The following is a 17,245-nucleotide window of genomic DNA, read 5'->3' on the forward strand; positions in this document are numbered from 1 at the left end:
GAAGATTGAATGAGGGGCTGAATGGCCTGTCTCTGTGCTGTAGGGTTCAATGGAAAGTGATGGAGGAAGAAGTGAGGGGGGGGGTGGATTTAACGCAAGGAAAAGAAGTTGATATTAATGCCCTCCAGTTGGCGGGGGCCCAATTGGAAGATGAGGTGCTGTTCTTCCAATTTGCAGGTGGTCTCAGTCTGGCCGTGCATGAGACCATGGGCAGATGTGTCAGCAAGGGAATGGGATGGGGAATTGAAATGGGTGGCCATTGAGAGATCCACGCTACTGCGGTAGATGAGCCACAATGGGAGCACCGGATGCAGTTCAAGACCCCTGCAGATTCACAAGTGAAATGATGGTAATTAACAGGCTGCCGGGGGAGTGGCTCGATTTCTAGGGTCTGAGCATCCTCATTTTGTCAGCCCCTTCCACCCTGCCCACAGCATCTTTCAGCTGCTCCTGTCGGGGAAGAGATCCAGGAGGATCAGAGCCAGCCCCACCAGGCAGAGGAACAGATTCTTCTCACGGGCAGTGAGAATGCTGAACGACCAAAGGAACGGCTCACACTGACCCTATATATCAAACCATATTTATATGTGTATACTTGTCCTGCATGTGGATTGTGTCTGATGTCCGGCTGTGTGTTTTGCACCGAGGACCGGAGAACAGATTTGTCAGGTTGTACTTGAACAATCAGGTGATAATAAACCTGAATTTTACAAAATATTGATTTCTTTTTGATGCACTTTTTTTTTGCTTTGAAATATCAGATGGCACAAAATTAGTTTTATCACACAATTGAAAGCTTCACGTGACAAAGTGTGTACGGCCATAAATTATGTCTGCTTTAATTCTTGGCATTTTGGTTAGAGACAGAAAAGAGCTAAAGAACATCTCGGGTATTACCTGCAATGCACAGAATGAACTCTGTGAAAGTTGGAAATCATTTTCCAGTCTCTACAATTGAGGGGAACTTTGCAAATCCAGAAAACCCCTGGTATCCGGAATTCAAGCAATCGGCAAAATTGTATATTGGACTTGCTTGGGGTGCAGAAATCAGCAGATCATGAGACAGGGGATATTTTTAATTAGGCATTATAAGAGCAAGTCTCAAACAACCGGAAAATGCACTTCTCTGGCATCTGCCAATCCTCATGGGTGCCGGATAACAGAGGTTTTTAATTGCAAATGATTAATTGCAAGTTTAGCCTGAAGGTAAACTTGCAGGTTGAGTCGGTGGTGAAGAAGGGAAATGCGATGCTGGCGTTCACTTCAAGAGGAATGGAATCTAAGAACAGGGATGTGATGCTGAGGCTTTATAAGGCCCTGGAGAGACCTCATGTGGAGGATTGTGGGTAGTTTTGGGCTCTTCATTTCAGAAAGGATGTGCTAACGTTGGAGGAGGTTCAGAGGAGGTTCACAAAGATGATTCTGGGAATGAAAGGGTTATAACATGAGGAGCGTTTGATGGTTCTTGGCCTGGACTTGTTGGATGATTGAAACATTTCAAATATTGAAAGGTATGAAATATTTAAAGATGTAGAAAGATTGTTTCCCCACGGTGGGAGAGTCTAGGACAAGAAGGCACAACCTCAGGATTGAAGGGTGTTCATTTAGAACAGCGAAGCTGAGGAATTTCTTCAGCCAGAGGGTGGTGAACCTGTGGAATTTGTTGCCACGGGTGGTTGTGGAGACTGGATCATTGGGTGTATTTAAGGCAGATTGATCAGTTCTAGATTAGCCAGGGCATCAAAGGTTATTGGGAGAAGGCCGGGCAGTGGGGCTGAGCGGGGAAATAATCAGCTCATGATTAAATGATGGGGCAGTTTCGATGGGCTGAATGGCGTGCTTCTGCTCCTTTGCTTATTATTCGATTTTAAAAACAGCCAAGAAAGCTCACGTTGCTGGATGAACAGCCATATGGAAGCAGTTCAGCCACATGAAAAGGGTTACAGAGTGGAGCTATTTGGTTAAAGACATCGTCCTGCATCTGTTCTACAGGTGTAATGTAGAGATGTACTCCACTGCACTGCTGTTGTGTGCTTTATCGATGGAAAAATGTGCCCAATAGATCATAAGTCTGAAACCAAGCCAGCTTTGCACTTAACATAATTCAGAATGTGAGCAATCTTTGGCTCTTCAGCACTAACTAAATGGTGATTTGTGCGTGTAACCTGCGTGAACTGGATAAATGATATGGACTAATAATTAGGAATCTTCCACTTTCCTGATTAAATTTCATTCCCATAGAGTTGTGCATTTCAGAATTAGGCCATTCGGCTCATCTCCTCTATACCAACCACAATGCCCTCTCCACTCATCCCACATTTCACTCATCTCCCTTCCGAGACACATAACCCATCAAAGAGTCTTTTAAAATGCTGTGAATCGATCAGTCTCCACCACCCCAACGGCTCTTTCCAAACAACCACAACCCTCTGAGAAAAACTCCCTCAGATCCCCTCACCTGAAACCTAGCTAGCCCCCCCACCCCCCCCCCCCCCGTACATTCCAGTGAGAATAATCCATGGTTTGGTCTGGTGGTCACCACTGTGTTCGCCTCATTACGGGATGGATGTGGACGCCGTGGAGAGGACGCAGAGCAGATTTACCAAGATGTTGCCTGGATCGGAGAACACGTCTTACAAGGCAAGGTTGGCAGAGCTGGGGCTTTTCTCTCTAGAGAAAAGGATGAGAGGAGACTTGGAGGTCTACAAAATTCTAAGAGGCATAGATAGGGTGGACAGCCAGCACCTCTTTACCAGAGAAAATAGTAAACACCAGAAGACATCTGTACAAAGTTAAGGGAGAAAGGTTTGGGGGAGACATCAGTGGCAAATTTTATTTGATCTTATCTATCTATTTACTTATTTACACAGAGCAGTGGGAACTTGGAATGCCTTGCTAGGGACATGGTGGAGGCTGGTACAATAGGGGCATTTAAAAGACCCTTAGACAGGCACATAATGGAAGGAAAATAGAGGGTTACAAATCGGAGCTCAGTCAGTTCACCCCCACCCTTTACTTTCCAATGTAACGGTTACCCTGTCCATTCATCCTCTCCTGACGTCCACTGCCCATGGACCTTATGCCCAGCTGCAAAGATTTTTGCACTGACTGCAGTGTTGATGTGGGGAGTATTGAACAAGATGACATGGCTACAAGAGGTTGCCGTAGCAGTCAGCGCGATGAACGCCAGAAATTGGGACCGGGGTTCGAATTCTGTAAGGAGCTTGTACGTTCTCCCTGTGTCTGCGTGGTTTGCCCCAGGGTCTCCGGTTTCCTTTCAAAACGTACCGGGATCAAAGGTCAATTAAGTGTAATCAGGCCACACAGATTCATTGGCCGGAAGGGCCCGTTACCGTGCTGTGCCTAAAAAATTTTTTTAAACATTTAAAGAGGATGGTGAATCACGAGAACCTTAATCCAGAGGGTTATGGAGGTGGGTCATTACAATAATTCCCTTCAGACTCAGGAGTGCTGTAAAGCTGGGGTATTTTAAGCGTAGCGCAGCAGCCCAATAATTAATACTCGTCAAAGTATGCCAAGACTTTGAATTATCTAAGGTTTTAAATCATCATAAATTTTAAGTTTTAAGAGAGTTATGGATAAAGATAATAGAAACTTCAGATGAAAGTACCAAATTGGGGAAAGGGAAATGTCAACAATGTTGGGCAGGAGATGGGGGGGGGGGTTGGTGGGGAGCAGCTCTCATTGGACAAGTCTACATCTGACATGTGGGAGTCATTTAAAGAGCAGATGGAGGGAGTTCAGGACTGGTGTATTCCAGCGCAGAGTACAGACGAGGTGGGGAGGCTCAGGATCTTTGGACGACGAGCAATGTTGTAAATTTAGCTTGGAAGATAAAGGAGGAATATCCATAGTTTTAGATGATGAAATCAGGCAGGGCCTTGAGGAACCATAGAACAGTACAGCACAGGAACAGGCCCCTTCGATCCTTCTAGTCTATGCCAAACCATGCTTTTTTGCCTAGTCCCACTGACCTGCACCCAGTCCATATCTCTCCATATACCTCCAATCCATGGACCTGTCCAAATTCTTCTTCAGTGTCAATATTGAGGCAGCTGGCAGCTCATTCCACACCCCCACCACTCTCTGTGTGAAGAAGATCCCCCTCATGTTCCCCCTCAACTTTCCCCCTTTCACCCATATCCTCTGGTTTGTATCTCACCCACTCTCAGTGGAAAAAGCCCACCTACATTTACTCTGTCTGTCCCCCTCATAATTTTAAATTCCTGTATCAAATCTCCCCTCATTCTTCTGCGCTCCAGGGAATAAAGTCCAAACCCTGACTGATTTGCATTTTTGAAAGTTCTTTCCTTCAGAACATGAATAAAATTCTTTTAATGCTTGGTGCTAGCAGAAGAAACTTTGACCGTGATACACTAAACTGGCCAGTGGGAAAGCATCTCCATCTGCTATACCAGTCGGGTGGAGCATCTCTACAGCCATCGCCAATAGCAAGCAATTCCATACATGAGAAGCAGTCAACCACCCCCCCATTATCACAGTCAACCAGAGTGCATGTCACCCGAACATGAAAGACCACAGCCAAATAGTTAAGGGTATGAAACCGTTCACTCTTCAATGGCCCATATTATGCTAAAAAACGTTTCACATTTACTCCTTCGAAGAGAGTTCTTGTTCTGGTAAATTAATTTGGAGGAGAAGAAACAGGTCTATTAATGGATGAAAAACAACTGATGTGACAATATATTTTAAAGATGATTGTAGGCTTCAGGAGGACGAAGGAACTCTCTCCATTACACATCAACGACTCCATGGTGGAGAGTACAAAGTTCCTTGGTGTGCATATAAAGGACAACCTGTCCTGGAACCACCACACCTCCTCATTAGTCAGGATGGGTCAGCAGCGCCTACACTTCCTAAGGAGGTCAAGGCTACTGGCCTCATCCTGACAACCTTTCACAGGAGCACAAATAGAGTGGCCTGGCCAGTTGCATCATTGTGTGGAATGGTAGCTGCAAAGAATGGGACCGACCGGAAGTCAAGACAGAGGAATGGCAGAGAGGATCACATGAGTCTCCCTCCCCCCATTGATGAGATCTACTGGGATTGTTGTTTGAAGACGGTGCACAAAATCATGGAGGACCCCTTCCACCCCGCACACAGCATCTTCAGTTGCTCCCATCGGGGAAGAGATCCAGGAGGATCAGAGCCAGCTCCACCAGGCTGAGGATCAGCTTCTTCCCACGGGCAGGGAGAATGCTGAACGACCAAAGGAACTGACCCTCCGAGACTCTCATATTCATGAAACAATGTTTATTTATTTATTTAAATGAAATGCTTGTCCTACATGTGTCTTGTTTGTTTGTGTGTGGGTTATGTCTGTGTGTTTTGCCCTGAGGACCGGCGAACACTGTTTAAATCGGGTTGTGCTTGTACAGTCAGATCCCAATAAACAACATCAAAATGGCCAAGAAGATCACTGGGGTCTCCTTTTCCTCTATTGATGACGTTTACCAGGAGCGTCACTGAAATAGGGATCTAAGGATTATTGAGGACCCTTTCCACCCAGTACATAGTAACTCTGACCCACTACCATCGGGGAGGAGATGCAGGAGCATCAAACCAAGGGCTACCAGGCTGTGAGATTGATGAAAAGGATCCTGTAACTGAGTAAATCACCCCAAAACATTTTATATTTATTTTAAATTACATCCTTATCCACAAATTGGGGTGGCACGGTTAGTGTAGCGGTTAACACCACGCTGCCTCAGCGCCAGCGATCAGGACCAGGGTTCAAATCCCACGTTGTCTGTCAAGAGTTTGTATGCTCTCCCCATGTCTGCCTGAGTTTTCCCGGGGGGCTGCAGTTTCCCCCACCCTTCAAAACATACCGGAGGGTGAAGGTAATTGGACGGCACACACTCGTGGGCCGAAACGCCCTGTTACTGTGCTGTATGTCTAAATTTTTATGTGTCGTGTGTGTATTTGTGCATGCACCGTGGTCTAGAGAAACGCTGCTTCAGCTGGCTGTGGATGTACTGTCAGATGATAATGAACCTGAACTTGAAGGGAAGCAACAAATTTACTCTTGGGAGTAAATTTCACAACGTCACCAGTAAAGAAACAATGAGCCCTGTGTACAGAGACCTGGTCCTGCAGTTCCCATGTGGCTCTGTACTCCCTGCTTACACATAGCCAGAGATTCTGTGACAAGGCGACACTCCGGAGAAATCACTGAAGTTCACTGCTCCTCTAAAGAAAGCGTCTGGCATCACCGTGAGCTGGGAGGATGCAGGCAACCCTCACCTCCGCATTCTGAACACGCAATAACAGATATTCTTCCAGCATTCACAGCTACCCAAAAATAGAGACAAGATAAGTGCGAGGTGATGCATTTTGGAAGGACAAACCAGAAGGCGGAGGACAGGGTTAATGGTCGGTGACTTAAGAGTGTGGATGTACAGAGGGACCTTGGGGTTTAAATCCATACATCCCTCAAGGTCGCCGCACAGGTTGATAGGATAGTGAAGAAGGCCTATAGGATGCTGGGCTTCATTAATAGGGGGATTGAGTTCAATGGAGTAGAGAAGTCATGTTGCAGCTCAATCTGGGACTCATTTAAGGACTAACTTGGACACTTCTTAATTTTCATTATACGCTCTGTGTTGAAGTTTGTTTGAATCCAGCAGTGTCTATGAGGAGTTTGTACATTCTCCCCTCTTCGGTGTGAGTTTCCTCTGGGCTCTCCAGTTCCCTCTCTCCATTCAAAAAGAAACATATCAGGGTTGTAAGTCATTTGGGTGTTTGGCCAGCACTGGCTCATGGGCAGAAGGGCCTGTTACCGTGCTATATGTCTACATTAAAAAATGTTTTAATGACCATGGGAAAAACAGTGGGAAAGACTTGCTCAACTTAGAGCCAAAGAATTAAGGCTGACATAGATTTCTCTCTGACAACCAGTCTGGTTTAATGATCAAGCTACCCTGGGCACTGGGCTGCAGAACATGAAGTTACAGCGCCAGCAATTGGGACCAGGGTTCAAATCCCACACTGTCTGTAAGGAGTTTGTATGCTCTCCCCGCGTCTGCGTGGGTTTTCCCCCAGGACACCCAAAAATGTACCAGTGGTTGCAGGTTACTTGGGTGTGCCGTATTTTACAAACGAGGCACCCCTCCCCCTACACTTTGTATTCGATGTGCACTATACGAGAATATTTTTACATGTTGAAAGAAAACACATTATTTATAATGGCCTCGGGAAAGTCAGACCGGCAATTTATAGTTGGCGTGGGAATCTAATAGCACCGTTGAAAGAGCCCACATAATTTTTAGCAGCCATGGGAAAGAGGCGCTGGCAACTTATAGCGAGCGTGGAAAGTTATGGCAAGCGTGAGAATGTAAAAGTGGCAATGAAAGAACGGGCACAGTTTACAGCGGGCATGGGAAATTTTGGTCTTGGGAACATCTCTTTGTACTGAATGCCATGGTGTTCCTATAAACAGGACATTCTGGCTAGGGCGCTGCACCTTATCAATGTTAATTGCCCAGACCCAACGCTGAGGGAGGAGATTAACCTATCAAGTACGTCTGATTCGAGACAAAATTCAAATTAAAATCCTGTTGAACTCTGAAGCCTGTCTTCAATCTGTTCAACTGATTCCTCTTCAAACTTCATTAATGTGTCGCAGCAGGATTATCTATATAATGGGCGATTGACACCTCTGGGGGAAGTTGATTGGGTGTTAATTGCGGGAGATTAAATGTGGCAGATGGTTTGTGCTTTGTCTCATGTCCTATTTAAAATGCAAACTGCTTTTGCCAGTCGGAATTTAGAATACTACACCTGTTCAGTATATGCGTGTGCACGTTATACAAGTGAAAATATGGAAATTGGGCGACGTGGGTTGGATGGGCCTGTTATCAGGCTAATGCCTAAATTTGAATATGAAATATAATTCTACAGTATCCTACCATGAGCTGAACAGAATTTTTTTTAAAAGAAGCAATTCTTCACCAAATCATTGTGAAGCCAAATTGGCATCAATTTCATTAAATCCTTCTGGTTAGAACAGGGCAGTAAACCTTGCCTAATCCTCCTGAGTCAGGGCCTTCCACCTCTAAGATCCAAGGAGGATACACCCAGATTTCCCAACAAAGACCAATTATTTTTGTGAAATAAAAGCCATAGAATTTCACAATAGGAGTTTTTTTTTGTTTGTTTCACAGAACAACACCACACTGTCCACGATTTTGTACCAACTTACTCAGCAATCTAACCCTTCCCTCCCTCACACCCACAACTTTCTATTTTCCCTGCATCCCAGTAACTGTCCATCTTATAAATGCCCCCAATGTTGCAGCCTCCACCACCACCCCCTCCAAAGCATTCCAGGCACCCGCACCTCTCAGTGTAATAAAAAACACATACTGTTGACATCTCCCCAAAACTTCTCTCCCTTCACTTGGGACGGATGTCCTCTGATGTTTGCTTCTGTCACCATGGGAAAAAGATACTGGCCACCCTATTTATGCCTTTTGTTAGAAACTCAACTGGATCAGGCACAGAGCTACTGTATTGACAAGAGGTCAGAGGATGGTTATCTTGCAACCAGTGGCTCATCTCCTAACACTCAAAAGCCTTTCCACCATCCACAAAGTAGAAGGAGTGGGATGGAATAAACTCCAGGATGTCACTGAAGACTCTCATAAACTTCTACAGGTGGACCGTGGAGAGCATTCCGGCTGTTTGCATCACTGCCTGGTATGGATGCGCCAACTGTCAGGACAAGAATAAACTCCAGAGGGTTGTTAACTCGGCCTGCCCTCTTCACTCTGCTACCATCAGGGAAAAGGTACAGGAGCCTAAAGATGAGTACTCAGCGGCACAAGGATAGCTTCCTCCCCTCCGCCATCAGATTCCTGAATAATCAATGAACCACAGGCACTGCCTCACTTTGACTTTTCATGCACTATTTATTTATTGTTGTAAGGTGGTTTATGTGAATATTTGCCCTTTGATGCTGCCGCACAACAACAAATTTTATTACTTGTTCTTGACAATAAATCCTGATTCTGAGCATAGCTCCGACAACTCTCAAAAAGTGTCGGGATTCAGAATGGATTGAACAGGAATCAGTGCGGCTCCAGAGGCGGCGGGGGGCTGGAGGTGAATCCACAGACACTCGGTGTCTCTGAAGGGGCTCTCTTTTGCTTCTCTTTGACTCGTACTGTAAGGGGCGCCGGGCAATACCAATAGCGACTGTCTGCCTTGTGGCGGGCAGAAGTAGATCATGTATATCACATTTTTAATGTATTATCTTTCTTTTCTCTCTCTTTGGCTTGGCTTCGCGGACGAAGATTTATGGAGGAGTAATGTATTATCACTTGACAATAAAAGGGACCTGGAACTTGATAACCACTGGAATACGCGGTCCTAAACCTCCCTCTTTGCTGTAGTGGTTGCACTCAGTGCTATCTACAAAATTCACTGCGTTAACCCAACTGGGTTACAGTGACAGACAGAAATACTGGAGGAACTCAGCCGGGCTCTTGAGGCTGACTGAATTTCTCCAGCATTTCAGTGTGGCTTTAACCACAATTGCAGCATCTACTGACTCCTTACAGAACCTCCCCAACCACCAAAAAAGGCAAGAGCAGCAAGCACTTAGCCTGACTTGGATACATCTCATCAACCCCAGATCCAAACGCTGGAACTCCCTCCTCAACAGAACTGGGGAGGAATCTTGACCAGAGGAACTGGTGCATTTCATCTTCACCTTCTCAAGATCATTTGAAGATAAGCATTAGTCTGGCCTTGCACAGCCTGAAAAATTAATAAAGAAATTACAGAAAAAAATGTGAAGATGAATTTTGCAACAAAGAGGTGATGCTGTAACCGAATAGTGATTTTGATATCCCTTCCTGTCAGAGTGGTGAAGCAATCCCTAAACCTCTTGAATTGGGGTGTGTTTTAAACTCTCCACTTCCTTCTCTAAACTTGCAAATCTGACCAACAATTAGTTATTGTTACAATCAAATTTGCCCGAACAAGGCCTCATTCTTTTGGAAGAAAAGGTGCAGTCTTTGATTTCACAAAGGGATTTTTTTTTTTTAAAACCGTCCATTTCCTTGATTTGCAATCTCATGTGGTTTCATATTTCAAAGTGCATTCAAGATTCCAAAACCTAGTTCCTGAACAAGAGATTCTGGCCATATTTTTCAAGTTGAGTCAAATCATCCCCTTGACCTCCCCCCCCCCCCACCTCCCCAGTGCTTCTCGGCACAATCCTCAATGGTGCTCGGAACGATCCGAGATATCACCTCAATGAGTCTCGAGATTAGAAACCTATATTGGAGACCATGTGAAAACAACTCAAGATGTCTAATATCTTTAGAAATATTAAATCACCAGAGCACAGTGAGATCCCACAAGATCATCCACATCCAAACAGAAGAAGACAACCCCTAATATTATCACCTTTGCTGCAACTCTAATATTCTTCTGGATTCTTCCTTCACCACCCCCCCACCCCCCACCCCCCACCCAACGCTAATTTAAAACAGCTTGTCCAGTTAGACAGCACCATCACCATCGGAACTGGCATGTATTTCAGTAAGTTCCCAAATGTGCCCTTTTTCTCCTCTACACGACCAAGGCGCAGCAGCCAGATCATCACCTCGATGTAATGCGCTCTTTGCTCCTCTCCCAGTGCACTGATGTCAGTGAGGGAGCGCTGCCATCTGCACAATCCAGGCTGCAGGAGAACGCACCGTGGCTTGATGCAGACAACTCTGAGGCTTCCCTCCCACCCCCCAACGACGTGATCTACCAGATCGTTGTCTGCAGAGGGCGTGAAAATCGTTGAGGACCCCTTCCACCCTGCAAACAGCGTTTTTCAGCTGCTTCTTCCCGTACAGTCAGACAATAATAAATTTGAGTTGATTTTTCTGATAATTCTGGCAACTTCCTGGTGAATCTCTTCTCCACCATAGCAACCACTAGGTACAGAATTTCCTCCTCATCTCTGTTCTAAAAGGAATGTTTGAATTCTGAGGTTGAGCCCCCTGGTCCCAGACTCCCCCCACCACAGGAAACGTCCTCTCCAGAGGACGTGGGTTAAGGGTGAAAGGGTAAAAGTTGAGGGGGAACATGAGGGGCAACTTCTTCACATAGAGAGTGATGGGAGTGTGGAACGAGCTGCCAGCTGAAGTGGTGAATACAGGCTCAATTTTGACATTTAAGAAGAATTTGGACAGCCCCATGGATGGGAGGGGTGTGGAGGGATATGAACTGGGTGCAGGTCAGTTGGACTAGACAAAAAAAATGGTTCTCAGCACAGACTAGAAGGGCCGAAGGGGCCTGTTACTGTGCTGTAATGTTCTCTGGTTTCATGGAATACATTCCCAGAGCCATTAAACACTCCTCATATGGCCCTTTCATTCCAAGGATCATTCTAGTGAACCTTCTCTGGACCCTCTCCAACACCAGCACATCATTCCTTAGATATGGAGCCCAAAACTGCTCACAATATTCCAAGTGAGGTCTGACCAGTGCCTTGTAAGAGCAGGGATGTGATGTTGAGGTTTTATATTCTATTCCTCTCAAGTAATCCTAACATTGTATTACCCTTTCTTACCACTGACTCTACATCAGTGTTAACCTTTCGCCAATCTTGCATGAGGACTCCAAAGTCCCTCAGCACCTCCGATTTCTGAACTTGTTAGCTGTTTTAAAACAGTCTACACCTTCATTCCTTCCACCAAAGCCCATGATCCTACACTTGTCAGCTATCTTCTTGCCCATTCTAACCTGTCAGGCGAATGGGATTAGTGAAGTCTGGTGCCCGACATCATGGGAGCCAGCCAGGCTCCACTCCATCACGGACATCTACAAGAGGCAATGTCTTAAGAAAGCAGCCTCTATCCTCAAGGACCCCCACCACCCAGGCCATGCCCCCTTCACTCTGTTACCATCGGGAAGGAGGTACAGGAGCCGGAAGACGAACACCCAGCGGCACAAGGGCGGCTTCGTCCCCTCCGCCATCAGATTCCTAAATGATCAATGAAGCAAAGACACTGCCTCACTTTGACTTTTCGTGCACTGTTTTTATTTATTGTTGTGAGGAGCTTTATATGAATGTTTGCCCTGTGGCGCTGCCGCAAAACAACAAATTTCATGGCCTGTTCATGACAATCAATTCTGATGGTCAAAAACGTAAGTGCGGTGATCCAAAGGGCCTGTTTCTGTGTTCTATAATTCCATGACACTAAATTTCATAGATTTTCCAGGCAGGATCAATGAAGCAAACCTTGCAAACACTTCTCAAGTCCGACCTTTTGATTTCACAATGAGAAACTTTACTATTTCCTCTTTCTCAACCACTTCTACAGTTCTCTATCAAATTACATGGCAGCCTCTCCCCAAACACCCATTCAAAGTATTCCTCGTTTTCTTGTGCTGTGTCTGTCATATTAACTCAACCACCTGCCCTTTTTTTTTTCACACAGGCGTCTCTCAGATTTGCAGCCCCGTGTCAAACCCACCTCACTTCTTTCCCCCAACAAAAACTGCACACTTAGTGTGACCCTATTCACAGGGCCAGTTGACCTCAGGTTCGAATCCGGTGCAGTCTGTAAGGAGTTTGTACATTCTCCTGTGTCTGCATGGGTTTTCCCAGGGTGGGGGGAGTAGGGGGCTCCAGTTTCCTCCCTCCGTTCAAAATCTACCAGGGTTGTAGGTTAATCAGGTGTAATTGGGGCAGCACAGGTTTAAATGCCTGGAATTGGCTTCTGCAGCTCTGGAAATTTAAAACTTTTAAAACTTTCTTTTCCAGCAGTTCTTTGTGACTGTAATTAGTGTTCTTGGGAATCTTCAATTTCGTTCACCTGACTTTAAAACAAATTGCCCATCCCAAAAACAGCATCGAAATCCAGAGATGTTTGCATTTAAGAATTTTTTTTTAATTAAGCTTTTTTAATTCTATATGACTTTATTTACAGCTCAATGCTAGGAGAAAAGGCAGTTCAATCAACATTAAAAGTACAGCTGCAAGACTTAACCCTGCAACAATGATCCAGGAAAAAGCACCATCATTAAAGTAGTCAAGGGAAATATTATGCATTGTTTCTAATTTCTACCTTTTTAGGGAGATTACAAGGTGGCAATTCTTATCCAGAAATCAAACGTATTTAAAAAACTTTTCTCCCCACCAAAAAGGCATCTTGTTCCGTTAAACTTAACCACCAAAAGGCATCTTGTTCCGTTAAACTTAACCACATCAGCGCATGTAACAAATCCATTGCTGTAAAGATTAGTAGTCATCAAACAGTGGGCTGCAAAATACAATACCCTGACTCAATTCAGAACATCTTAAACAGATAAAAGGAAGTCACACCTCGATGAAGGGCTCAAGCCTGAAACATTGGTTCTGGATCTTTATCTTTGCTACATAAAGGCACTTGTTTGACCTGCTGAGTTTCTACAGCATTTGTGTATTTTTTCACTTAACCATGGTGTCCACAGACAGGTGTCCTGTGTTTTACCAAAGGAAGTCTTACCCTCTGTGGTATAATAGCTGTGGATTCTGTACGTCTGAGCGATACTACAGTATTTAATATCTACAGAAATGTATAGATTTATCATCAACATAATGCATTTCAAATATGTAAGCTAGATTCAAAGACCATAGGAGCAGAAATAGGCCATTCAGCCCATCGAGTCTTCCCCACCATTTAATCATGAGCTGATCCATTTCCCCACTCATCCCCCTGCCGGCCATTCTCCCCATAACCTTTGATGTCCTGGCTAATCAAGAACCTATCAATCTCTGCCTTGAATACACCCAATGACCCGGCCTCCACAACCGCCCATGGCAACAAATTCCAGATTCACCCCCCTCTGGCTGAAGAAATTCCTCTGCATCTCTGTTCTAAGTGGACCCCCTTCAATCCTAAAGATGTGCTCTCTTGTTCCAGACTCTCCAACCTTTCTACATTTACTCTGTCCAGGCCTTTCAACATTCAAAATGTTTCAATGCAATTCCCTTTTGTTTCCCTCAGTTCCAACAAGTCGAACTCTCTTCACACGATAACCCTTTCAGGGTTAACCACTTTCAAGAATGATTTTTCCCCACAACCAGGTGACATTTGGAAACACTACATCATTCATTCAACTACAATATATTTCCAAGTTGCTTCAAGCAGGACAAACAGACACTTCCCGAATTAATTGTTGAAACTATTTGGGTATGGGATGGAGATAATATATGAATAACTCGATTTGGTTTAAAAAAGTTTGTCTTTCCCTGAAACCCAGGACAGTTCTAGACATTCCACCAGAACACGAGTTAATATATTCCAACCTGGGCATCTGACTAGGATCAGAGGTCAATCCACAGGACCAGAAGAGTGGCAGAGAGGATCACCGGAGTCTCCCTCCCCATCATCAACGTGATCTACAGGGATCACTGTCTGAAGAGGGTACACACAATCATTGAGGACTTTTCCATCCTTGCACACAGCATCTTTCAGCTGCTCCCATTGGGGAAGAGATAGAGGAGGATCAGAGCCAGCACCACCAGCCTGAGGATCAGCTTCTTCCCACGGGCAGGGAGAATGGTGAAAGACCAAAGGTGCTGCTCCCACTGACCCTCCGAGACTCTCATATTCATAAAACAATATTTATCTATATGAATACTTGTCCTAGATTTGTTTTGTTTGTCTGTTTGGGTATTATGTCTGGTTGGGTGTCTGTCTCTTTTGCACTGAGGACTGGAGAACTCGTTTCGATGGGTTGTACTTGAACAATCAGATGACAATAAACTTGACTTAATAGGCGCTTAAGTTGAGATGTAATTTATGATCTGTGCAGCATTGAATAGGTCAGAGAGGGGGGGAGGACGGAGAGGGGGGGGGGACGGAGAGGGGGGGGGGACGGAGAGGGGGGGGGGGACGGAGAGGGGGGGGGGACGGAGAGGGGGGGGGGACGGAGAGGGGGGGGGGACGGAGAGGGGGGGGGACGGAGAGGGGGGGGGGACGGAGAGGGGGGGGGGACGGAGAGGGGGGGGGGACGGAGAGGGGGGGGGACGGAGAGGGGGGGGGACGGAGAGGGGGGGGGACGGAGAGGGGGGGGGACGGAGAGGGGGGGGACGGAGAGGGGGGGGACGGAGAGGGGGGGGGACGGAGCGGGGGGGGGACGGAGCGGGGGGGGGACGGAGAGGGGGGGGGACGGAGAGGGGGGGGGACGGAGAGGGGGGGGACGGAGAGGGGGGGGACGGAGAGGGGGGGGGACGGAGAGGGGGGGGGGACGGAGAGGGGGGGGGACGGAGAGGGGGGGGGGACGGAGAGGGGGGGGGACGGAGAGGGGGGGGACGGAGAGGGGGGGGACGGAGAGGGGGGGGGGACGGGGGGGGGGGGGACGGAGAGGGGGGGGGGACGGAGAGGGGGGGAGGACGGAGAGGGGGGGAGGACGGAGAGGGGGGGAGGACGGAGAGGGGGGGGAGGACGGAGAGGGGGGGAGGACGGAGAGGGGGGGGAGGACGGAGGGGGGGGGGAGGACGGAGGGGGGGGGGAGGACGGAGGGGGGGAGGACGGAGGGGGGGAGGACGGAGGGGGGGAGGACGGAGGGGGGGAGGACGGAGAGGGGGGGAGGACGGAGAGGGGGGAGGACGGAGAGGGGGGGAGGACGGAGAGGGGGGGAGACGGAGAGGGGGGGAGGACGGAGAGGGGGGGAGGACGGAGAGGGGGGAGGACGGAGAGGGGGGAGGACGGAGAGGGGGGGAGGACGGAGAGGGGGGAGGACGGAGAGGGGGGGAGGACGGAGAGGGGGGGGAGGACGGAGAGGGGGGGAGGACGGAGAGGGGGGGAGGACGGAGAGGGGGGGAGGACGGAGAGGGGGGGAGGACGGAGAGGGGGGGAGGACGGAGAGGGGGGGAGGACGGAGAGGGGGGGAGGACGGAGAGGGGGGGAGGACGGAGAGGGGGGGAGGACGGAGAGGGGGGGAGGACGGAGAGGGGGGGAGGACGGAGAGGGGGGGAGGACGGAGAGGGGGGAGGACGGAGAGGGGGGAGGACGGAGAGGGGGGGAGGACGGAGAGGGGGGGAGGACGGAGAGGGGGGGAGGACGGAGAGGGGGGGAGGACGGAGAGGGGGGGGAGGACGGAGAGGGGGGGAGGACGGAGAGGGGGGGAGGACGGAGAGGGGGGGAGGACGGAGAGGGGGGGAGGACGGAGAGGGGGGGAGGACGGAGAGGGGGGGAGGACGGAGAGGGGGGGAGGACGGAGAGGGGGGGAGGACGGAGAGGGGGGGAGGACGGAGAGGGGGGGAGGACGGAGAGGGGGGGGAGGACGGAGAGGGGGGGAGGACGGAGAGGGGGGGAGGACGGAGAGGGGGGGAGGACGGAGAGGGGGGGAGGACGGAGAGGGGGGGAGGACGGAGAGGGGGGGAGGACGGAGAGGGGGGAGGACGGAGAGGGGGGAGGACGGAGAGGGGGGGAGGACGGAGAGGGGGGGAGGACGGAGAGGGGGGGAGGACGGAGAGGGGGGGGGGGGTGCCGGGGCCGTACCTCTGGCCGCCGGGAAGCCGCCCCGGGCCGGCTCAGCAGCGCCGTGTCCCCACACACCACGGCCGTGTCCTCCACGAACACGCAGTCGGGCAGCGCCTCGTCGGCCGGCAGCTCCCGCACCAGCAGCACCGAGCGCAGGGCGTCCACGTAGCGGCCGTGCTCCTGCCGAGCCCGGGCCATGTCCACCGGCTCCGCCGCCGGCTCCATCCGCAGCGCCCCGAGCGCCAGCGACTCCGGGATGTGCCGGACCAGGGCGTGAGAGCAGCGGCCGAACCCTGTCCCTGCCATGATCACGGTGCGACTGAGGCACCGGCGGCCGGGCAGGGCGGCCAGGACGGGCGGCGGGACAGGCTCCGCCCGGGGGGAGGAGGCACGGGGCGCGGCCACTGCCTCGGTCCCGGCACCAGGTTCGCTCCCTCTCGCTGTTCCCTCGCAGGTCCGCTCTCTGTCCCCTCACAGGTCCGCTCTCTGGCCCCTCGCTGGCCTGTTCTCCCCCCCCCTGCAGGTCCGCTCTCTTTCCTTACAGGTCCGCTGTCCCCTCACAGGTCCGCTCTCCGTCCTTCTGCAGGTCCGCTCCCGCTCATGCCCCCTCATCTGCCTCACCAGTTCTCCCCTACCTCTTACTCACGACCCCTCTCGGCCTCACCTCCTCTCTATGTCCCTCACTCTACATGCCTCGCCACCTCTCTCTCTCTGCCTCACCC

General features: G+C 49.3%; 1 protein-coding gene across 1 annotated transcript in view; it reads right to left on the bottom strand.

Annotated features, from left to right (window-relative positions):
• ddah1 (dimethylarginine dimethylaminohydrolase 1) overlaps positions 1 to 16,968 on the bottom strand; it is a 126,948-nt gene extending 109,980 nt beyond the window's left edge. Inside the window, exon 1 of the mRNA XM_069939401.1 lies at positions 16,542 to 16,968. Within this exon, the coding sequence (XP_069795502.1) occupies positions 16,542 to 16,829 (288 nt within the window). The 5' untranslated portion in view covers positions 16,830 to 16,968. The remainder of the gene's footprint in view (positions 1 to 16,541) is intronic.
• Between the last annotated feature and the right edge of the window lie 277 nt (positions 16,969 to 17,245).

This window comes from Narcine bancroftii, chromosome 5, assembly GCF_036971445.1.
Source record: "Narcine bancroftii isolate sNarBan1 chromosome 5, sNarBan1.hap1, whole genome shotgun sequence".
NCBI classification, from domain to species: domain Eukaryota; kingdom Metazoa; phylum Chordata; class Chondrichthyes; order Torpediniformes; family Narcinidae; genus Narcine; species Narcine bancroftii.